At 39.5% G+C, this 23,615-nt stretch overlaps 2 protein-coding genes across 11 annotated transcripts in view; one reads left to right on the top strand and one right to left on the bottom strand.

Annotated features, from left to right (window-relative positions):
• The window catches only part of AIDA (axin interactor, dorsalization associated), a 49,123-nt gene extending 31,804 nt beyond the window's left edge, over positions 1–17,319 (top strand). Inside the window, exons 7-10 of the mRNA XM_004439678.3 lie at positions 3,582–3,704; positions 5,738–5,860; positions 15,220–15,337; positions 15,465–17,319. Of these exons, the coding sequence (XP_004439735.1) occupies positions 3,582–3,704; positions 5,738–5,860; positions 15,220–15,337; positions 15,465–15,561 (461 nt within the window). The 3' untranslated portion in view covers positions 15,562–17,319. The remainder of the gene's footprint in view (positions 1–3,581; positions 3,705–5,737; positions 5,861–15,219; positions 15,338–15,464) is intronic.
• Positions 17,320–19,668: 2,349 nt separating this feature from the next.
• MIA3 (MIA SH3 domain ER export factor 3) overlaps positions 19,669–23,615 on the bottom strand; it is a 55,181-nt gene continuing 51,234 nt past the window's right edge. For 3 of the 10 annotated variants that reach the window (XM_087424377.1, XM_087424379.1, XM_087424383.1), the window contains 4 exons: positions 23,500–23,582; positions 23,284–23,355; positions 21,516–21,711; positions 19,669–20,512 (listed from right to left, as the gene is read on the bottom strand). In XM_087424377.1, coding sequence (XP_087280503.1) covers positions 20,202–20,512; positions 21,516–21,711; positions 23,284–23,355; positions 23,500–23,582 — 662 coding nt within the window. In that variant the 3' untranslated portion in view covers positions 19,669–20,201. The remainder of the gene's footprint in view (positions 20,513–21,515; positions 21,712–23,283; positions 23,356–23,499; positions 23,583–23,615) is intronic. The other 7 variants (XM_087424378.1, XM_087424381.1, XM_087424385.1 and 4 more) reach the window with 3 other exon arrangements.

Genomic DNA, 23,615 nt, shown 5'->3' with positions numbered 1-23,615 from the left:
AAATGAAATATTATAACATTTATGATAGTATCACAGAATATTAAGTACTAGTAATAAATCCAACAAAAGAAGTATAAGACCTTTGTGAAGAAAATAAGACTTTACTGAGGGAAATTGAGAAGTCTTTAATAAATGGAGAGATACATTCCAGTTCATGGATTGGAAGAAGCCATTTGTAAAGATGTGACTAAAATTGATCTGAACTTCACTGCAATTCCAACAGGTTTTTTTGTTTTTTTAAAGAAGCTGACAGCTGTTTTTATAATTCACATGGAAATGCAAAGGGCTTCAAAAGTGGTTAAGACTCTTGAAGAATAATGTTAAGGTGGGAGAATTTGCTTTACCAAATGTGAAGACTTTTTATAAAGCTATAGTAATTAAGACACAGTGGTAGTGGTGCAAAGATAAGAAACAGTCCAGTGAGACAGAATGGAGAGCCCAGAAACAGACCCACACTTGGTTCGTGATCGAGGTGGCACTGCAGATCAATGGGGGAAATGACTGTCTTTTAAATAAGCCATGCTGTGACAATTGAGTATCCATGTGGAATAGAATGGGATTGGGCTGCTGCCACATACCAGACAAAAATTAATTCTAGGTGGATTATAGAGTTAAATGTGAATGGCAAAACAATAAAGCTCTTATAAGAAAATACTTTCATGACCTTGGAGTGGGGAAAGATTTATTTTGTTGTGTTGTTGCTGAGGAAGATTCCCCCTGAGCTAACATCTGTTGCCAATTATCCTCTTTTTTGTTGCTTGAGGAAGATTAGCCTTGAGCTAACATCTGTGCCAGTGTTCCTCTATTTTGTATGTGGGACACCGCCACAGCATGGCTGACGAGCGGTGTAGGTCCATACCTGGGATCTGAACACGTGAACCTGGACCGCCGAAGTAGACAAGGCCAAACTTAACCACTACACCATGGGGCCGGCCTCAAGATTTCTTGACTAGGACACAGCACTGATTATAAAGGAATTTAGAGATTAAGAAATTTGAATATATTAACATTAAGAATTTTTCATAATCAGAAGAAACCATTAACAGAGAAAAGGCATTCTAAACATGCAAAACTCACCTTTGGTGTTAGAAGTCAAAACTAATTGTTCTCTTGGGGGAGAGAGAGTGATTTGGGTGTGTTGGGGGCACAAGGAGGGCTCCTGGGATGCTGGTAATGTCTTTCCTGGATCTGGGGCTCGTCACACAGGTGTGTTCACTTTGTGAAAATTCATTAAGCTGTACTTAGAATTTGTACACTTTTTAATATGTGTGTTACCCTTCAATATAAAGGATTTTTTTTAAAAGGAAAGCCACTGAGAAGCTATTTGCAAAACATGTATCCAACAAAAAGCTTATATGAAAATATTAGAGAACTACAAATAAAGAGGATAAAGATGAACATTCCAGGAGAAAAATGGGCAAAAAGTATTTGAACAGACACTTTGGAAAAGAGGAAATCTGAATGCTGATTCTAAAATGAAAAGGTGTTCAACCTCATTAATCATTGGCGAAATGCACACTAAAGCTGGATAAACATTTCTCCACACTTAAAAAGGCTAGAAAGAAGAACCTGACTATTCCAAGTGTCGTGGAGGATGTGGAGCAGTGGACATTGTGCTTAGGAGTAGAAACTGGCACAACCACTTTGGGAGCCAGTTTGTCATTACGTAGTAAAGACGAAGGTCATGTACCGTGTGATTTAGTAATTCCTCTCTTTTGGAAATGTGTGCTTTTGTGCACCAGAATGTGTATACAAGAATCTTGATAGCATTGTTAACAATTTCCAGAAACTTGAAGCAACTCAAATGCCCATCAACAGAAGAATGGGTACGTAAACTGTGGTACATTTATACAACCTATATACTATATACTAACACTATAGAATCATGGAAATGAACCAGTTACAGCTACTGGCAGCAACTTGGATAAATCTAAACTTCAGAAGCAGGCAAAACATTATTAGAGAGGGATGCTTTTCAGTAATTATTTTAAAAGCCAGGATAGTGGAGAGAGATTAGGAAGAGCATTGGGTGGGGATAGAAGGGAGCTCCTGGGGTAACGTTTTACTTTTTGACCTAAGTGGTGGTTACATGGATGCATGCTTTCTGGTTTTTCATTAAGCTGTACACTTGTTTTATTTGCTTTTCTGAATACATGTTAGATTTCACAATTAAAAATTTTAAAAAGAAACAGTTGTGCACTAAGAGGCCTTTTATCTTTAAGAAAATGTTTGAATATTGAAAATGTGTTAAAATGTAGCAAAATATGAGACCTATTTGATGTGAAAAAGTAATGTTGTAATTTTACTTTTGAAATGGCATTGAATACTGCTTTGAGTGTTCCATTTTGGTTTTCTGCTTTTTCTGCTTCTAACTTTTCATTAGCCAAAAATTTTCTTCAACAAGTATCACCAATTAAGACTCTTGGATTTCTATAATTATAATAGTTATATTTTATAATAATTTTCCTATCATAAAAGTCACTCATTGTAAGTGTACAACTCAATGGCTTTTGATCAATTTGATCCAATTTAAGAACATTTCCATCATCCCCCAAAGTTCCCTCAAGTTTAACTGTTTGTAGTCAGTTAAATGTAGTTTATTTTGAATGTAGTAAGTTGTTGATTCATGTACTTCAAATACTTAAAATAAAAATAGAGTGACATATTGTTGGATAGAAACTTGGAAAGTGTCAATCAAAGTCCTTTAAAATGTTAAGTTCTGTAGTTTGAGGTACTGTGTACATATTAGATTAAAATCAGCTTTTGTTTGCATCTGTTCTCCATAGATGACTTGACATAAATGAACAAGCTGTATAGTTGATTTCTTCCTTCATGTCATTTTCTCAGTGGGGAATGCTCCTGTGCGGTTCTGGGTAGTTTTTCCGTTTTAAAAAATTTAACTGATATATGGAAAAGATTTCAAACATACAGTTGCTCTTATGGTTTTATGTGGCATTCTCAGTAGGACTAATTTCTGAGAGAATAGATCATACAGAATAGGATGAACAAAGGAATGGGAAATTAGACTGTAAAATTATTCAATAAAATACATAAATATTAAATTGTAAGTTATTTCCTCCATCAACAGTAACTAGAAGATTTGTTGGTCGATTCTGGTATTAAATTTCTCAAACTTTAGGATAATATAACAAATGTTTAAAAAGCGTTTTCTGTCTTTGTTTTACCACTTCATATTGAGATATGAAGTATATTTTATATATTTTAAATACATATGAGTATATGTGAATTATATGTATTATATGAGTGTATCATACATTATTTAATTATGTGGTAATTTATAATTAGGCTTCCTGGAGTGAGTTGAATTTTTAACAAACTTGATTTAGTAATTTATGCTTTAGTGTGGAATATGAGGTATGGAAGCGGAGATGTATCGTGTCTAATTAAATATTTCTCTGAAAAGAATAACATCAAGTGTTTGGGAGTTGTGGAAACCAGATTAATCCCTGGCTAGTTACTAAGTCAGTTAAGAGCAAGGCTGTATCTTCTCTGTGTTGTTAAAACATTTACTCTGAAATCATTGGTGGAGCTCATTTTTATTGCGATTTCTCTGTTGCCAGGTACTTTATTACCAAGGTTGCCATCAGAACCAGGAATGACGTTACTCACAATCAGAATTGAGAAAATCGGTCTGAAAGATGCCGGGCAGTGCATCGATCCCTATATTACAGTTAGTGTAAAGGGTAAATAATGGTGTCTACATTTTTCCGCTCTGGTGAATTTTGTAATGTTGCTTCTCATTTGGGACATTTGGGGTGGGGGGGCTCTTGTACCTGTGACAACTCGTTGGAGTTCATTCTACCATGAGGCAAAATCCCTGGGAAGAGGTCATCATTCTTTCCCAAACATTTCTGAGAGATTTACTAAAAATACTTTGCTATTTATAACTTACACTCACATTTGCTTTTGACTTTTTCTTTGTATATGTCTTTTTGTTGTTAAAATTTCATCAAGGGTGCTGACTAGACAAACACACTGTCTTTAACAGCAGACACATTCTTAAGGGAACAGGTTGAAAAAATGTCCTCCACCTTCCAAGGGTGTGTGGTTTTCTTTGCAGAGCCGGGTGTTCTCCTGTTTTCTCACACGTCCACTGCAGGCCCCCTCGTTCCTGTCCAGGAGAGCTTTATACGCAGCAGAGCCCTCAGAGGGGGACGAGAATTAGGCCTTCGCTGAGTCATCAGTGGCGACAGGGAAATAGGATACATCCATACCCTGCATATAGGCCTGTGGGCATTAAAGAAGTGATATATTTCTTATCCTTAACTATGTTACTGTGGTTATTAAGCCTGATTATCTTAAGGATTTATTATTTTTTTTTACTGTCCAATGTGGCAAACCTTTTATTCCTTGAAAACAACTTTTCCAGTCTTTGGTTTAAGAGGGAAACCACAGGGGTTGAATTCTTTTGTTGTTGCCAAGCATTTTACACAGCCCTGTGTTTGTGAAGTACTCAACGGTCTTTTAAAAATAATTATTGGGTGATTGCAGATGAAGTTGTCATCCTATTATTCAGAAATAACTGCACAGTTAATCCACTCGACAGTTAATTGCAGTTTGAGGCAAATCAAAGAAACAGACGTGGACTGAAATTAAATGGAGGAAACTTTTACCAATCATAGAAGTAAGTTCAGACCCGTGGGTACGTTAGTACCAAATAAGAGGAAAAGGAATTTGGCCACAGAGAATTTTGACATGGAGAGACCTGGCCACAGCACTAATGCTCTGATACTTTAACTTCTGATGTTATCGCATATCAAATCCATGATCGACTGGAAAGTATTTATACCCTATGTTGTTGGATAGGCCATTCGCAAAACTGCATCTCTCATTCGGGAATTACACTGTAAAACACAAAAATGTAATGTAATGTGGGTGTAGGTGTAGGTATTATGTTACCTTTGCATACGTGTTGAACTGAAACGTGTTTTTTGGTAAATATCTTTAGAAACTGAAATAATCAAATGTACTAACTTAAGTTCCCTAAGATGGGTCTGTTGAATAATTCATAAACACTGAGTAGTCACTAAGTGAGTCCATGTTGAATTTGATTAAACTGGAAGATTCCTGGCTCCAGGAAATTAAAACCATACACCATACATAGGACCATCTGGTTGTTGTAAATCAGGTTATGTTATAGCAAATATAACCAGAAGTTAGGTAATATATGTAAAAAGGGACTCATTTATGGAAAGATTTCGTTGGCAACTTTCATGTCCATTGTTTGGTCCTCTGACTTGAATAGAACAGGGGAATTCTGATAATGTTAGATTTAAAGGCCTTCTAGGCCATGCACTTGATCAAGGGTGGGAAGTAGGGTAGCCTTATTGTGGAGTATTATTCACATTCCAAATTTTTATTGCACATAAATATAGTAGCCTATTCCCTAAGGAAGACAGAAAGTTGTTTTCACCTCTTAACTATAAGGATCAAATTTTGTTGTCTTCAGGCTTCCTTTTGTACCCAGTCATGGCAAGGCTTCCTCCTCCCGTCTGTGAGGGCTCCACTCTCCCTCTCCTCAGCTCCCTCCACGTCCCTCTGGAGACCAGAGGCTCTTCAGCCACCTGCTGACACCAAATGGGAGTTTCTTTAGCCTGAGCGTCTCCTCTCAGCTTTTGCCAAGCGTCTTGAGGAAACATAACCCTTTGCAGGTTGTTTACAGTTTTTGAGTCTGTTTATTTGTATGCTCCTAAGCAGAAACTTTTTTCCTCTCCAGATCTGAACGGCATAGATTTAACTCCTGTGCAGGATACTCCTGTGGCTTCAAGAAAAGAAGATACATATGTTCATTTTAATGTGGACATTGAGCTCCAGAAGCATGTTGAAAAATTAACCAAAGGTGTGTAATTGTAAATAATTGGCTTCTTGTGGCCGGAGTTTTCATCTTATTCATGCCAGTGTGCCTAGTGGACCCAGCACAGTTGGCAGAAGTGAATGCCACATGGTGTTTATTGATTTGAATGAAATATACATTTCTTTTTCTTTTTTTTTTTGGTGAGGAAGATTCGCCCTGAGCTAACATCTGTGCCAGTCTTCCTCTATTTAGTATGTGGGATGCCGCCACAGCATGGCTGACGCGTAGAGTAGGTCCGAACCTGAGATCCGAACCGCGAACCCAGGCTACTGAAGCAGAGTACACGGAACTTTAACCACTCTGCCCTGGGGCCAGCCCCCAAATATACATTCTTTTATCACAGGAATCAGAAATCATATTATCTAGTTGTATAATAAATAACACTGTTATATAATAAAATGTTCTTTGATAGTAAAAATTTATCATCTTTAACAACAAAACAGAAGGAAAGTTTTTCTCACACTAAAGAGCTGGGGGAAGCAGGAAGTCCCGAAGGCTCCTTGATGATTAAGTCTCTAGTAGTTGAAAGAACAAGTTTTTTTTTTTCTCAGTTGAATTTATTGGGTAGAAAGATACCATAACTTGCTGTTAGTTGGCAGGAGGATGGGAAAGGACAAAAGCAAATTTTTGAAAAGGTGAAGTTACGTTTCCAGGTTAAACCGTTCTTAGGATTAAATGCTTCTCTGTGCCTTTTGCCCAACGGGAATATCAGTGTTCTGAAAAGAAGACTTCAGAATCCCTTTATCACCTGAGATTCAGTTGCAGTTTTCGAAATTTTCAAGCTCTACAGGAAGCTTGTACAAGATATAGAGAGTGCCTTTTGAACATTTGCCACGTCCTCTAGAATGTTTGATATTTTCCTTCTCAAATTTCCTTCTCAAATGCTGCTGGCTCCTCTGTTCTGCCACTAATAGGCGTGTCTTCAGTGCCCCTGCGAGCCGTGGTTCTGAGTGTGAGCAGAGTGGCACCTCGAGCCTCGTTAGATTCAGGTGCCCGGGCCCACCCCAGACCTCCTGAATCAGAGGCCGAGGGGGTGGGCTCAGCAGTCTGCTTGAGGGGGCCCTCCAGGTGATTCTGATAGACACCAAAGTTTGAGAATCGCTGTTAGAAGAATATGTAGGCAGGATGTGCTTAAGACATAATGTTGAGGAAATTTCAGTATGAAGTATGCCTTCTGCATAAAAATAGTAAAAAAACAATTTTTTTTTTCATTTAACTCCGTTGCTTTGAGAAATGTTTCTGATGTGGGCTGGGACTGTTTCACAGGCTCACTTTTCTATTTTATTGCAGTGTGTTCCTGGTGAGTTGACTCAACAAGATGCTAAAAGTAGAACTGTAGGCAGAATTTGACTCCATTTTCTCCAGCTTTGAATTTATTATGTACAATTAGTGTAGTTTTAACTGACATTAATGCTATGAATATACTTTCGTCATGTTTACAAGCATTTCAGTTAATCTTTCTAATTCTCATTTCACATTTTGTTCTTTGTTATAAATGCCACAAAGTAAAAATCTATGCATACAAGGATGCAGGAAATATATTATCTACTGATGATGCAGATGAATAAGAATTTTTAAAAGTTCCTTAAAATGATGGTATCATCATGGACTTTTAATATTGTTTCCAAATGTGACTTTTTTTTTTTTAATTGATGTTTTAATGGTTTCTAACGTTGTGAAATTTTGGGTTGTACATTTTTGTTTGTCCATCACCATATATATGACTCCCTTCACCCCTTGTGCCCACCCCCCACCCCCCACCCCCACTGCCCCTGGTAACCACAGTCCAGTTTTCTCTGTCCATGTGTTGGTTTATATTCCACATATGAGTGAGATCATACAGTGTTTGTCTTTCTCTTTTTGGCTTATTTCACTGAACATAATACGCTCCAGACCCATCCATGTTGTTGCAAATGGGACGATTTTGTCTTTTTTTATGGCTGAGTAGTATTCCATTGTATATATATACCACATTTTCTTAATCCAGTCGTCAGTCGAGGGACACTTAGGTTGCTTCCACTTCTTGGCTATGGTGAATAATGCTGCAATGAACATACGGGTGCATAAGCCTCTTTGGATTGTTGATTTCAGGTTCATTGGATAGATTCCCAGTAGTGGGATGGCTGGATCATAGGGCATCTCTATTTTTAATTCTTTTTTTTTTTTTTTTTTTAAAGATTTTATTTATTCAGCTTTTTCCCCCCAAAGCCCCAGTAGATAGTTGTATGTCATAGGTTCACATCCTTCTAGTTGCTGTACGCGGGACTCGGCCTCGCGTTGGACGGAGAAGTGGTGCCTCCGGGCACTCCCGGGATCCAAACCCGGGCCGCCAGCATCAGAGCGCGCGCACTTAACCGCCAAGCCACAGAGCCGGCCCTCTATTTTTAATTCTTTGAGGAATCTCCATACCGTTTTCCATAGAGGCTGCACCAGTTTGCATTCCCACCAGCTGTGTATGAGGGTTCCTGTTTCTCCACATCCTCTCCAACATTTGTTGTTTTTTGTCTTGGTGATTATAGCCATTCTAACGGGCGTGAGGTGGTATCTTAGTGTTGTTTTGATTTGCATTTCCCTGATGATTAGTGATGTTGAGCATCTTTTCATGTGCCTATTGGCCATCTGTATATCTTCCTTGGAGAAGTGTCTGTTCATTTCCTCTGCCCATTTTTTGATCGGGTTGTTTGTTTTTTGGTTGGTCAATTGCGTGAGTTCTTTATTTTTTATGGAGATCAACCCCTTGTCAGATGTATGTTTTGCAAATATTCTCTCCCAGCTGGTTGGTTGTCTGTTCATCTTGATTCTGGTTTCATTTGTCTTATAAAAGCTCTTTAATCTGATAAAGTCCCACTTGTTTATTTTTTTCTTTAGTTTCCCTAGTCTGGGTAGGCATGTCATCTGAAAAGATTCCTTTAAAACCAATGTCAAATAGTGTGTTGCCTATATTTTCTTCTATGAGTTTTATAGTTTCAGGTCTCACCTTCAGGTCTCTGATCCATTTTGAGTTAATTTTTGTGAATGGCGATAGCACATGGTCCACTTTCATTCTTTTGCATGTGGCTGTCCAGTTTTCCCAACACCATTTATTGAAGAGACTTTCCTTTCTCCATTGCATGTTCTTAGCACCTTTGTCGAAAATTAGCTGTCCGTATATGTGTGGTTTTATTTCTGGGCTTTCAATTCTGTTCCATTGATCTGTGTGTCTGTTTTTGTACCAGTACCATGCTGTTTTGATTACTATTGCTTTGTAGTATGTTTTGAAGTCAGGGATTGTGATGCCTCCTGCTTTGTTCTTTTGTTTTAGGATTTCTTTAGCTATTCGGGGTCTTTTGTTGCCCCATATAAATTTTAGTATTCTTTTTTCTATTTCTGTGAAGAATGTCATTGGGATTCTGATTGGGATTGCATTGAATCTGTAGATTGCTTTAGGTAATATAGACATTTTAACTATGTTTATTCTTCCAATCCACGTGCATGGGATATCTTTCCATTTCTTTATGTCATCATGGATTTCTTTCAATAATGTCTTGTAGTTCTCATTGTATAGGTCCTTCACCTCCTTGGTAAGATTTATTCCTAGGTATTTTATTCTTTTTGATGCAATTGTAAATGGTATTATCTTTTTGAGCTGACTTTCTGTTAGTTCATTATTAGCATATAGAAATTCAACTGATTTTTGTAGATTGATTTTGTACCCTGCAACTTTGCTGTAGTTGTTGATTGTTTCTAATAGTTTTCCAACAGATTCTTTAGGGTTTTCTATATATACAATCATGTCATCTGCAAATAGTGAGAGTTTCACTTCCTCGTTACCTATTTGGATTCCTTTTATTCCTTTTTCTTGCCTAATTGCTCTGGCCAAAACCTCCAGTACTATGTTGAACAGCAGTGGTGAGAGTGGGCAGCCCTGCCTCGTTCCTGTTCTCAGAGGAATGGCTTTCAGTCTTTCCCCGTTGAGTATGATGTTGGCTGTGGGTTTGTCATATATGGCCTTTATTATGTTGAGGTACTTTCCTTCTATTCCCATTTTATTGAGAGTTTTTATCATAAATGGATGTTGTATCTTGTCAAATGCCTTCTCTGCGTCTATTGAGACGATCATGTGGTTTTTATTCTTTGTTTTGTTGATGTGATGTATCACGTTGATTGATTTGCGGATGTTGAACCATCCCTGCGTCCCTGGTATAAATCCCACTTGATCATGGTGTATGATCTTTTTAATGTATTGTTGTATTCGGTTTGCCAATATTTTGTTGAGGATTTTTGCATCAATGTTCATCAGCGATATTGGCCTGTAATTTTCTTTCTTTGTATTGTCTTTGTCTGGTTTTGGTATCAGGGTGATGTTGGCCTCGTAGAATGATTTAGGAAGTGTTCCATCTTCTTCTATTTTTTGGAATAGTTTGAGAAGGATGGGTATTAAATCTTCTTTGAATGTTTGGTAAAATTCACTGGAGAAGCCATCTGGTCCTGGACTTTTAACTTTTGGGAGGTTTTTGATTACTATTTCAATCTCTTTACTTGTTATTGGTCTATTCAGATTCTCCATTTCTTCTTGGTTCAATTTTGGGAGGTTGTATAAGTCTAAGAATTTATCCATTTCTTCTAGATTGTCCAATTTGTTGGCATATAGTTTCTCATAGTATTCTCTTATAATCCTCTGTATTTCCATGGTATCCATTGTAATTTCTCCTCTTTCATTTCTAATTTTATTTACTTGAGCCTTTTCTCTTTTTTTCTTAGTAAGCCTGGCTAAGGGTTTGTCGATTTTGTTTATCTTCTCGAAGAACCAACTCTTTCTTTCATTAATCCTTTCTACTGTTTTTTTGGTCTCAATTTCATTTATTTCTGCTCTGATTTTTATTATTTCTCTCCTTCTGCTGGCTTTGGGCTTTGTTTGTTCTTCTTTTTCTAGTTCTGTTAGGTGTAATTTAAGGTTACCTATTAGGGCTTTTTCTTGTGTGTTCAGGTGGGCTTGTATTGCTATGAGTTTCCCTCTCAGGACCGCTTTTGCTGCATCCCATATGGTTTGATATGGCATGTTATCATTTTCGTTTGTTTCCAGATAGTTTTTGATTTCTCCTTTAATTTCATCAATGATCCATTGGTTGTTCAGTAGCATGTTGTTTAATCTCCACATTTTTGTCACTTTCCCAGTTTTTTTTTCATGGTTCATTTCCAGTTTCATAGCCTTATGGTCTGAAAAGATGCTTGTTATGATTTCAATCTTCTTAAATTTATTGAGGCTTGCTTTGTTTCCCAACATATGGTCTATCCTAGAGAATGTTCCATGCGCGCTTGAGAAGAATGTGTAGTCAGCTGTTTTTGGATGGAGTGCTCTGTATATGTCTGCTAGGTCCATCTCGTCCAGTTTTTCATTTAAGTCTACTATTTCTTTATTGACTCTTTGTCTGGATGATCTATCCATTGCTGTAAGTGGGGTGTTAAGATCCCCTACTATTATTGTGTTGTTGTTGATTTCTCCTTTTAGGTTTGTTAATAGTTGCTTTATGTACATTGGTGCTCCTATGTTGGGTGCATATATATTTATAAGTGATATGTCTTCTTGATGTAGTGTCCCTTTTATCATTATATATTTCCCTTCTTTGTCTTTCTTAACCTGTTTTATCTTGAAGTCTACTTTGTCTGATATGAGTATGGCAACACCTGCTTTCTTTTGTTTGCCATTAGCTTGGAGTATTGTCTTCCATCCTTTCACTCTGAGCCTGTGCTTGTCTTTAGTGCTAAGATGTGTTTCCTGAAGGCAGCATATTGTTGGGTCTTGCTTTTTAATCCATCCTGCCACTCTGTATCTTTTGATTGGAGAGTTCAATCCATTTACATTTAGGGTAATTATTGATATATGAGGGCTTAATGTTGCTGTTTTGTCACTTATTTTCTGGTTCTTTTGCATTTCCTTTGTTTCTTGTCCCATTTGTTTTGGACTGCCAATTCAGTTTGGTTGTTCTGTCTTATGACTCTTCTAGTTTTCTTTTTGTTTATCATATGTGGTTTTGTTTTGATTATTTGTTTAGTGGTTACCTTGAGGTTTGGGCAAAAAATCTTGTGTATGAGATAGTCCATTATCTGATGGCCTCCTATTTCCTTATACTAAATCAATTCAGTCGCTTTCCTCTTCCCCTTCTAAGTTTTTCTTGTTATACCTTCTTCTATCTTGTGTTGTGGCTGTGTGTTTACAGTGATGAGGTTAAATTTATTTTTGGTGAATTTCTTCCTTTGATCTTTGAATTTAGTATTTAAGTGGTTACTAACCTATTCTGGTAAAGATCTACTATTTTTCTGAGTTTGTCTACCTACTTTTCTCCTTACTCCAAGCTTTGTGTTCCCTTTCTCTTCTTTTTTTCAGGCCTGAGGGCCTTCTTGAGTATTTCTTGTAGTGGGGGTCTCGTGGCCATGAACTCCCTTAGCTTTTGTTTATCTGGGAGAGTTACTATTTCTCCATCATATTTGAAGGATATTTTTGCTGGATAGAGTATTCTTGGCTGAAAGTCTTTGTCTTTCAGTATTTTGAATATATCATTCCAGTCTCTTCTAGCCTGTAAAGTTTCTGTTGAGAAATCCGCTGAGAGCCTGATGGGAGTTCCTTTGTACGTTATTTTTTGTTTTTGTCTAGCTGCCCTTAATATGGTTTCTTTGTCGTTGATCCTGGCTAGCCTTACCACTAGGTGTCATGGTGAAGGCCTTTGTCTGTTAATATATATAGGTGTCCTGTTGGCTTCGCTTACTGGTATTTCCTGCTCCTTCCCCAGATTTGGGAAATTCTCAGCTATTATTTCCTTGAATAGGCTCTCTGTTCCTCTTTCCCTCTCCTCTCCCTCAGGAATACCTATAATTCTTACGTTACATTTTCTAATAGAGTCAGATATTTCTCGGAGTCTTTCTTCATTTCCTTTTAGTCTTAGTTCTCTCTCTTCTTCCATCTGGAGTATATCTGTATTCCTATCCTCTAAGGTGCTAATTCTTTCCTCCATATTGTCAGCTCTGTTCTTTAGAGATTCCAGAGTCTCCTTTATCTCTTCCATTGTGTTCTTCATCTCCATCAGCACTGATTGGTTTTTCTTTATGATTTCAATCTCTTTTGTGAAGAAACTCCTAATCTCATTGAATTGTTTGTCTGTGTTGTCTCGTATTTCGTTGAGTGTTTTTATGATAGCTATTTTGAAATCTCTGTCATTTAGTTTATGGATTTCTGTGTCTTCGGGGTTGATTTCTGGGTGCTTTTCATTTTGTTTCTGGTCTGGTGATTTCATATATTTTTGCATTGTGCTTCCTGTGTTGGTTTTGTTTTTCCTCATCCTGGAAGTCTCTTGTTGCAATTTCCACCTGCCGCCACTGTCTGGTGGTAAAGGGCTGTGTAGTCTAAGCCCCCTGCGCTCTGCCCCAGTTTTTCTGCTGCGATCCGCAGTTTTTTTTTTTTTTTTTTTTTCCCCGCTGCGATCCACGAGTCCAGTCTTTTGATCGGGTCCTGGGATTGCTAGGTCTGGTCTGGTCGGTTGAGCTGCAGACTCCGGGTTGCGGGGAGGGGGGAGCTCTCTCTTTTGCCCTCTGGGTCCCTGACGTGGGAAGCTTCTCGATTGCCCCTCTTTATCTGCTCTCTGGGGTGCTCAGATGTTGATGGTAGCCCTGTGGCTCCTCTGAGTCCTCTGTGTGGGAGTTTCCCACCGGCTGAGAGAGCCCGAAGAGCCACGGTTTCCCTGCCGAGGGCCGCCCCTCCCCCCTCTCTGGGAGCCGCGCGGACCAGGATCGCTGATCTGATGGGGAGGGAGCGGAGTTCTCCTTACCTCTCCCCACTTCCTCCGGGGGCCCAGCACGTTCCGCTCTCAGATGTGCGGCAGTGTGGATCCCTCCGCTCTAGGTTTTCACTGTCTGGGATTCCGTTGTTGGTCTGTGACTGTTGCTTTTGTTGTATCTTGTCGGGGGAAGAGTTCACGGGAAAGCTCACTCTGCCATGATGCTGACGTCCCAAATGTGACTATTTTCACATTTATTCAGACCTCAGACACAGTCAGGATGACAAGGAGATAGGTTCTATAGCTGAAGAGACTAAGAAATGTGATCTGCTATCTTAAAAATCTGTGAGGTTTTTAAATAACATTGCCTCTATTCTTGCTTTGGAAGGGAGCAGAGAAGCTGCCCTTTTGTGGATATGGCGGGTCATACGCCTGGGGACAGGAGGTCACCAGTAACCTAACAATTGTAATCCTTTCACGTGAGTTAGGAGTAGGTCGTTAAAGATGCCCATCTCTCCCTCACCCACATCCCATCATCTCCTGAGCCATTGGTTTTTCTTTCCTCCCTTGACATGTGCGGTGTTCCATTTGGACCCAGTGCCGGAGCTGCACACACATTTCTGAGCCTTGTTCAACTTCTAGTTCCTTTTGAGTGTTGTCATCAGTGCAAGTATGAGATGTGTGTTGACTGTCTTTAGACGCCAAGCGAGATCCAGCACCGCTCTGGATAAGGCAGTATTAATAAGTAGCCAGTTAAGACTGAGACCTGACTTCCTTCCATCTGTTCCCATGCCTTCTTTAGAAATTCATTGTCCTTGGCTGCATTGGTGAGGCAAGTTATTATTCTGCTTTTAGCTTTTTTCTGTGGGGAGGTGGGGAGAGCTTATCTGTTGGGCTTTGGGAAGATAAAAAAAAAGTATTTAAATTCTTGGTTACTTGCTCACTGGGGCAGGGGTGCAGAGTAGGCTCCCTCTTGAGACCTTTGTCTTCCCTACCGCTGTCATTACACAAACATGTAATTCCAGGGAAAACAAAACAGAGCTTTGAACACTCGAAAAGGTATTAGGAAATGGGTAACATTTAAGAACTGAACCAGCACGTGATTTATGTGGTTTGAACTCCAAAACACCCAAAAAATTGAATTTTTGAGTTTTTGTCTCAGATGGAGGAGAAATGATTTAAGATTGGATTTTTCATGAACTCTTTTACATGCCTTTTCTACCTAATGTGTTTCTATGAATAATGTCAGTACTTAACAAGTATCTTCTGTGTTCTTCTTGTGGTATTTAATATTTTATATTCTTTAATTTATGAGTCTACCTGTGGATGAACTTATGCGCATTCTTGAGACAGTCTAGCTCAGGAAGTTTTACTGTACTTTGTAGAATTGATGATATGGAGAAAAGTCACTCCATTCAGATACAGAAATTTTGGGTGACAACCCCAGTCATATCGTCAGAGAGACTGTTTGACAAAGATTAATTTGTAAAATTATGCCAGTTGTCGCTTGTTCGTATGCTTCTGGTGATCAAAGAAAATGTATTGACACTGGAAGTGTGCTGTCTGTGGTTAATGTGGTTTGTTTTAATTCCTTAGGTGCAGCTATCTTCTTTGAATTCAAACACTACAAGCCTAAAAAACGGTTTACCAGCACCAAATGTTTTGCTTTCATGGAGATGGATGAAATCAAACCTGGGCCAATTGTCATAGAACTGTAAGTGATAACACGTAGAGAATAGGTACTAACTGAATGGAGACTAGTATTTCTTCTTAGTATGTGCCCTTGGAATAGATCAGTTATCTAAGGCTTTTAAACAGTGGTTTTTCTATTGTGGTTACAGATACAAGAAACCCACTGACTTTAAAAGGAAGAAATTGCAGTTATTGACCAAGAAACCACTTTATCTTCATCTACATCAAACTTTGCACAAGGAATGATCCTGACATGACGAACCTGGAACTTCTGTGAATTTCACCACTCAGTAGAAACCATCATAGCTCTGTGTAGCATATTCACCTTCCAGCAGGCAGGAAGCAAGCCGTAGCCCTGCCAGGAGGCCAGAGAGAGTCCACTGCAAAGCTGTACACAGCATTCAAAGTCCGGCACCTCACTGACGTATAAGACTCCTTTGAATACGGGCTTCTTGTAGATTTTGAAACATGTTTTTACTTTTCTATTAATTGTGCAATTAATAGTCTCTTTTCTAATTTACCACTACTCCTGCCCTCCTTCCTGGAACAATAGTTGTGGGTAGGATGTGCTCATCTTCAAAATCAATACAGCAATAAGAATGTGCTCGAGTTTACACATCTGTTCACTTCTGCTCCAGTATGCTCTTCTGGGTTTTTTGAGTTCATGTCAAACTTTGGGCTGAGGGGGTAGGATAGTATGATATGGCTTGGAGAGGAATTGGACCAATTGTGCCACCCTAGTCGGTCTGGACATTTAGAGGCTGCTCCTCAGAGACGGCCCAAATTGACCCTGATCTCATAGTTTTCCTGCTAAGAAATAGTGTGCCTTGGCCAGATCAGTATCCCAGATGGGAGTGTTCCCAGGTGGTAGCTCTGATTTTTCCAGATGACCAGATTGTTTCTCTGAAAGTGAGCATATTTTTAGTCATGTTGATTAGCTCTTCTTCTACATCACATTGTTATGCTTTCTGATAGTGATTCTAGGGTTAGTGATGGAACCATCTCTGAATCATGACAAATTTTTAGATGGGTTTATAATGTCTTCTAAATCATGTAATCTAAAAATAATTTGAGTCAGATGCTAACAAGATACTGCAGGAATAACTGCTGTTTTTCTGACAACTGATTGTGAAACCTTAAAACCTGCATACCTCTTCTTATAGTGACGAGTATGCAAAATCTGGAGATACTCTATTTTTTTTTATATAGGTAGATAGGATTGCCATTTATTGCCTATTTAGATATATTGACATTCATCCATATGGAAATATGCAGGTCATTAGCTTATTATAATTTGACTATTTACATTACTTTTGACTTAATGGGGCATAAATAAAACTTTCATAGTACACACGAGGTGGATATTTGATACACAGGACATTAAGATTTGGGGTGGGCTTTCTGTGGGTTGGATGTAGAACCCACGTATTTAATATTCATTATTTTAAATGACCAATGTTAGCATGAGGAGAATGCAGTGCCAGTACTTGGCCTATTTTTAAACTAGTGTAATAACCCTAGTCATACCGTTCCATATGTTTGCTTTTTAAAATAAGTAACCACAATTAAGTTGTTCTAGTCCTTGCACTTCAAGAGATCTAGTCTTTACTTTCAGTTGTCTGTTAGGTCAATTCCGTTCACTAAGATGAATATTAAAAACTTATGAGCCTGAAAGAATTCTCAAACAAATTTAGTCTTGTCTCTCACCTTGATTAGATTAATTCCAAAAGGATTCAATCCACAACAGTTCTAGGGGATGAAGAATTTGCCTTAATAAATTACTTTGTTGTTCAGTCAACTCTTAGACTGTGAGTTGTCAGTCCCCCAGATTGTGAGCTCGTCAAGGGGCCAGAACCCCGTTTTCTCCATGTCATGTAAATTTTCTACGGTGCTTGGCAGCACTCTGTACCCTGTGGAGTACTCAGTACCTTTTGTTTGATGTTGCTGACGAGACCTAAAAAATAATCCCTTAAAAAACCTACTATTAAAATGTAGCAAAACTGACATATTGTTCTTTCTCTTTTCTCATAGACCGTAAGACATGTATATCAAAGTGATAATTTATATGAAGCAGCACCTGCTATTGTTCACATAAGTATGGTTTATATGAACTACAAATGCCTTTCATCAGTATTGTTGTCAGTGCCCTTAGCGCCCCTGTGGACAGCAAAGCGGAACCCTACCCGGTCTTTTTACACCATCCTCTTCCCTTCTTGTGCTGTACCAGACAATGCTCCGCTGCTATTCATAGGGTTTTCATGGCTAATTTTTCGTAAGTGGGTGGCGAGATCCTTCTTTCTAGTCTGTCGTAGTCTGGAAGCTCCACTGAAACCTGTCCACCAATGGGTGACCCTGCTGGTATTTGAAATCCTGGTGGCATAGCTTTCAATATCCCAGCAACATGCAGCTGCCACAGTATGACAAGACAGACAGGTAACAAATCCAGGCCATGGTGGTGAGATCATGGAATCTTAACCACCAGACCACCAGGGCTGGCTTCGTCAGTATTAAAGAAGCTTAAATTGAACACTGATTAGCTTAGCTTTAATTCAGACCTGAACGAAATGAAAAAACGAGTGATTGTCTTGAAGCAGCACACACACAATACTCCACATCCCACAAATTACTGACTTCCCAATGAAAAAAATGAGCCGTTGAACGAGAACCACAAATATAGTAAGAATGCTTTCAGGCTGAAACATTGTTGCTTCATAAATGAGATGATTTTAGCAACTAAGCCCAGAAACACAAATAGCTGGAGATCACTTCCGAAACAGATGTAGCTTTTGAGATGGCCCAGTCTGATGTCACTGGGGGATGACGCCCCCGCACCTTCTCTATCCTGGCAGCTTGCCTGGGCTCTGCTGCAGAAGTGGTGTGGAGAGGTAGCGATTATGCGTTTCAGAACTGCTCAGATAGATGGCACTGCGTTTCTCTGCAGCTTACTGACTTTTCAATATGAGATACAGACGAAACACCAAAAAAGCTTTAGAGGTTAAAAAAGACTAGTTTTCATTTAAAATAGATTGAATTTTAACTATGGAGTTTTCTTCTTAAATTTCTTCTATTTGTTAAGTGGAAGGACATATAGATGGAACTCTTCCTGAAGAACTCCTTATATATTCCTTATGAATTCTGAAAGAGTTGTCTTCTTTCAAAGGTCCTTATCTTTCTAAAGTGGTATCTTTTAGTAGTTTATATAAAGAAATATTTTTGTTTCACAGTGAAGCCTTTGCTTATTTTTATAGGGTATTCTTAGTGGACTAAATATCATAACTGTGACAAGTCGTGGTCTAGGTGTCAATAATATTACATCATAAAACTTCAGAGACTGTGAGAGTACGGTCTAGCAGTAAACAAGAATATCAGCCTTTTATAATTTGGATTTAAGCTAAATCTTAAACTTCTTAAAATATGCTATCAAGTTACTATAATATAAAGAGTCTGGGGCCGGCCCCGTGGCTTAGCAGTTAAGTGCGCACACTCTGCTGCCAGCGGCCCAGGTTCGGATCCCGGGCGCGCACCGACGCACTGCTTCTCCCGCCATGCTGAGGCCCCGTCCCACATACAGCAACTAGAAGGATGTGCAGCTATGACCTACAACTATCTACTGGGGCTTTGCGAGAAAAATAAATAAATAAATTATTAAAAAAAAAAAAAAGAGTAATGAGTTCTTAAAAAACATTGTTTAAAAGACATGGTGTAGTAATGGGTATAAAATGACTTTAAGTGTGGTGCAATCCCAGATTCCTAGATTTACTGATTTTTAAATATAAGTGCCAACATCCAAATATTAATTTTGGAGTAGTATCAATCAACAAAAAGAACTGAGCATATTCCAAGCCCTACAATCTTAAATCAGTCTTTCTCATAGTATCACACTCTTCTGATACTTTTTTGTTGTATTCCTTGAAAATCAGTGGCAAGGTATGGCAGAAATAATAGACTAGAATTTTTTCAAACAAATTTCCTTACTTTTATGGTCACATCATTTCCATTTTTCTGTTATGCACCCTTAATGCAAGAATGGTAAAAAGCAACAGCACACCAAGTCAGACAACTCCTGCTACTAATGTAAACGCACACTCAGGAAACCACCTCAACTCACTCGGCAATGAGAGTCACAAGAAAGCACATGAATGCTGTACAGGTGGGCCCACTGGCTTTCAAGTAAATGGAAGACATCAGTTGTCGCATTCCCAGGTGACTCTGAGGTTGAACCTCCTGAGCAGTGAGCAACAGGGATGCTGCCAAGTCACCACCACCTTCAGTTCTGGGAGCATGAATTTACATGCTTCCAACAAGGCACAAGTCTCATGCGAAAACAATCCAATGAATCAACAGACACTTGGGAAATATTAATAACGAAGTTTTTATGAACTATTACTACAAAGAACTTCAGCAAGAGGGGAGATAAAGTTTCGTGATCTTTTAGTAAACATTTTTAGCCTAACAGTCTTTGCGACCAAATATTTTAAAAAATCAAGCTCATAAACACCATTGGTTCTGTATTCAACTGGTGTACACTAAAAATAGGATCAATGGAAATACGTGTTCTTATAGCATTTCCACAGGAAATGTTCATAGTTTTCATGACGTTCTAAATCATTTAGCAGTTACATATGCTACATTAACTAAAACACAGGTATTTTTTATTGCACATTTCAAAGTCGGAAGGAGGCTCTAGCTTATGAGGTGGTTTCTATTTAGGGGGAAAAATGATATTTTTTAATTTTTTGGCTCAAAAATGCACACTGCCAGGGCAGCTTAGTTCTAAAAACAAACCTTCGAAAATAAACTTTTGGATTTTGAAGCCAATAAAATCCTTTACTGTAACGAATAGTGCACAGTCCACTTTCTCTCAGACTAAACGTTAGACGTCATAGTTAGGGGCTCTGTTTTAAAGCCGGCGAGGAGTCCTGGCTACTGCTCTGAGAGGCGGGTGGGGGCTCATCTCGAGAGCCGGAAGGCAGTAAGTCTCTCGCAGCAGGTGAAGGCGGATAATCCTGGGGGCCGTGGGGTGGGGGTGGTAATCGGGTGCCAGGAATAAAGTACTCTCTTGGGACAAAAGAGCCTAAAGGTCTAAAAGGTGCATGTCCTGGTAAAAACTCTCGAGGGTCGACAGGCAGGTCCCGCTTTCCAGGTGGAACGCCTGGTGCATATTCTCTGACTCCTAGTGGTGGACGCGGACCAGGACCTGGAAAAATAAAAATTAAGTCATGTAAATACATATGAACATATCTAAATGTAGACGATTCCAGGTATGTTCAACTCCTCACAACCCTAGGAATCAGGTGGTGGCATCCCCACTTTATAGATGACGCAAACTCAGGCTCAGCAGGTTTAAGTCACATGCCCACAGCCAGCCAGTCATGGAGCAACACAGGCAGGATTGAAACATGGCTCTACCTAGCTTATGTATTTTCTACTACACAACTCTGCCATCTTGATCTCACAAGAGCTTGGTTCTTGGAAGTATATATATCATACCAGGATGACAGATTATGAAATAAGGGCTTCACTGCAACAAAGAAATTTTGACAAAGGAAATTCCATTGTCTACTGTGTATCAATTAAAAATTCATGCAGTAGCTCAGCATGGACCTAACACATGCCACCAAAATCAAGGTGCCTGCCCTGCTGGGAGAGGCCCTCCAGCTCCACCCAATGACATTCACTCATTAGGTAGCTAATAAATTCTACCTTCTCTTTCACACTTCCTTCCCGTTTATCCCCAAGGTGGGGGGTGAGGGTTTAATCCTTCCCTCTTCTATACTCTCTGACCCACTGCGTATGCGTCCATTATGGTCATTACAAGCTTTATGTTGTGTAGTGTATATATCTGTGCCCTAGAGGACACTGTAAGCTCTTGGAGTCAGGAGAGTGAGTGAGTTCTATCCATTACAGAGCCTGGTACGTAGCCACAGACGTTCAATAAACATGCGCAGAAGTAGTATTTCTGGCTTTCTATAAACAGCCCCTTTCTTCTGTCTACAGAGATACCTACTGTCCATCTCAGTAGAGGGACGTTATGCAGTACCCCATGTATCTCAAGAAACTTGAAGAAAACTTAAAATGTACTCAGCCAGCTTTACCCTTTCACTGACTAGCCCTGCAACAGCAGCTGTTAACATTTTAGCAAGAAACAGGAAAAGATGAATACACTTTACAAGTCAGTCACCACTGTCCAATCATCATACCGAACTGTGGAGGAAGTGGCCGAGGCCTGAAAGGCCCGCAGAGCTGGGGAGGTGGTCCATACTGAACGGGTGGAGGAGGCCCGATGAGCTGGGGAGGTGGTCCGTACCGAATGGGTGGTGGCAGAGGGCCTCCCACAGGGGAGCTCATGAGGGGCACCCCTGGGAATCGAGGGGGTCCTTTTGCAGCCACATTAACCTGCAGAGCAGAAGCAATTACAGTTCTGAAATACTTTGGTATGACAGACAAAAGCACCAACACCAGTGGAAGCTGAAACCCAGTGAAGCAGATGTCAGGTCCCTGTCCAAAGAGCAGAACCAGTGCAACGCAACCTTACTCCCGTTTGTTCCCACTGACAGACAGCTCAGGCAGGGGGCAAGGATGGCACGGGAGTGAAGAGTTTCACCACAGTCATGTTATGCTTGGATATGCAAGTGGAAGGGAAAGCAAGAGGACTGCAAAGGTTATTAATGGAGGTGATTCCCGACTAATAAGAAAAAAATCATACATACACGGTGTCGTCTATTTCTAGGGCAACCTCTCCTTTCCCATAACCCCCCATCACCACAATAGCTCATTATTTCCACACTAAGAATGGAGAGAATGAAAAACCCATTCTCTACAGATGTAATGATGGCTACTATTCAGAGTACCTTCAATATCCTTTCACATATTGCCTCTAATTCTCAGGTCTCTAAATCTCTAAGTATGATCAGCTTGTTTTACACATAAAGGAACAGAGACACAGAGAACATCAGATGATGTGCTGATGTCACACAGCACGTAAGAGGCCAAGCCGGAATTCAATATCAGGTCTGATCCACGCCATGCTCTTCCCACCTCTGCTTCCCCCTCTAACAAAGGCGGCTCGACTCTTTTTCAAGTCTTCTATTTCAACGGGGGCTTGGGTCTTAACCCAGCTGTCCCTGGATAAAAAGATCTCTCAAGAGAGGTGTATTCCTGGAGTCCTGCTCGGAAACGCGTAAGTACTTTCCAACAGAAACAATGTTAAATATGCGAGTCAGGCAGGCAGAGCTCTACTATTTACCTTCACTCACCGGTAGTACTGTACCGTGTATTACAAGATACTGACTAATCCTTTCCTACAGGAAATTGTGTTGGAAACTCTAAATAATTAAAATTCACATATTTTGATTTCAACATAGAGAAGCACTGTGAGGTATGATCAGAGGACTTACCAGCGACAACAGCTACACAAGTTACAAGAGAATACGCTTACGTGAACATAATTGAAGGTTACTGCTGGGAACTGGCCTAACAGGTAATTACAGATTTTCACTACTCAGTATTTTACCTCCAGCAAACATTCTCCTGTTACCAATCTGTAATTTTAGATGATTCAAAATAGGGTTTGTCCAGTATACAACTGGAAATATTCTTAAATAGCATGCTTCCAAACAAATATATAATAATGATGAATTATGCAATACATCATGAATTTACTTTGCCTTACAGCCCTTAACACTGAAGCACACAATATAAAGTTGGGGTGACAACTTTTCATATTTTTTAGTTAATTACAACAGATGTTCTAAATAGGTTAATCAGCTAACCAAAACAGGCAAGAGGAGAAGACAACCAAGCAACCAGTCCGACTTCAGCAACCCAGCAACACATCCAAGTCAAAGCCAACAGTAAGATCCATAATGCCATGCAGGTTAAAGCAAAGCAGGTTCGTGCCATGCTCTTCACATCCTTTCCAGAAATACACCAAGTGACCAGTCCAGTCCTCAACCTCTAAGTACTTACTGCTACTGGATGCTCAGCCAAGGATGTACTGTTGGGAACTGAAGGGCCTTCAGGCTCTTGGGGAACAGTTTGCTTTTTTAAAAAATAAATGAGATAGTACAGATATAACAGAACACACAAACTGGAGATAGATGAGGCAAAGAAGACGGTGTTGCAGAAAAAGTTAAATGTTTCCTGAAATACCTAATTACAACCCAAAGTGACTGCAGAATTTACCTTGCCCTCATCCCTCATCTTGGTAGGGGAAGAACTTCTTGAGCCACTGTTCATCGTGGAAGGTGCACCAGATCCGGGATCTGCTGAAGGCCAGAGAACTGATTTAGACTCATTCT

Source organism: Ceratotherium simum, chromosome 36, assembly GCF_057802395.1.
Source record: "Ceratotherium simum simum isolate JZ-2026a chromosome 36, ASM5780239v1, whole genome shotgun sequence".
Lineage (NCBI taxonomy): Eukaryota > Metazoa > Chordata > Mammalia > Perissodactyla > Rhinocerotidae > Ceratotherium > Ceratotherium simum.
The sequence above is the reverse complement of the archived record's forward strand: the minus strand, read 5'-3'. Positions and strand labels throughout refer to the sequence as shown.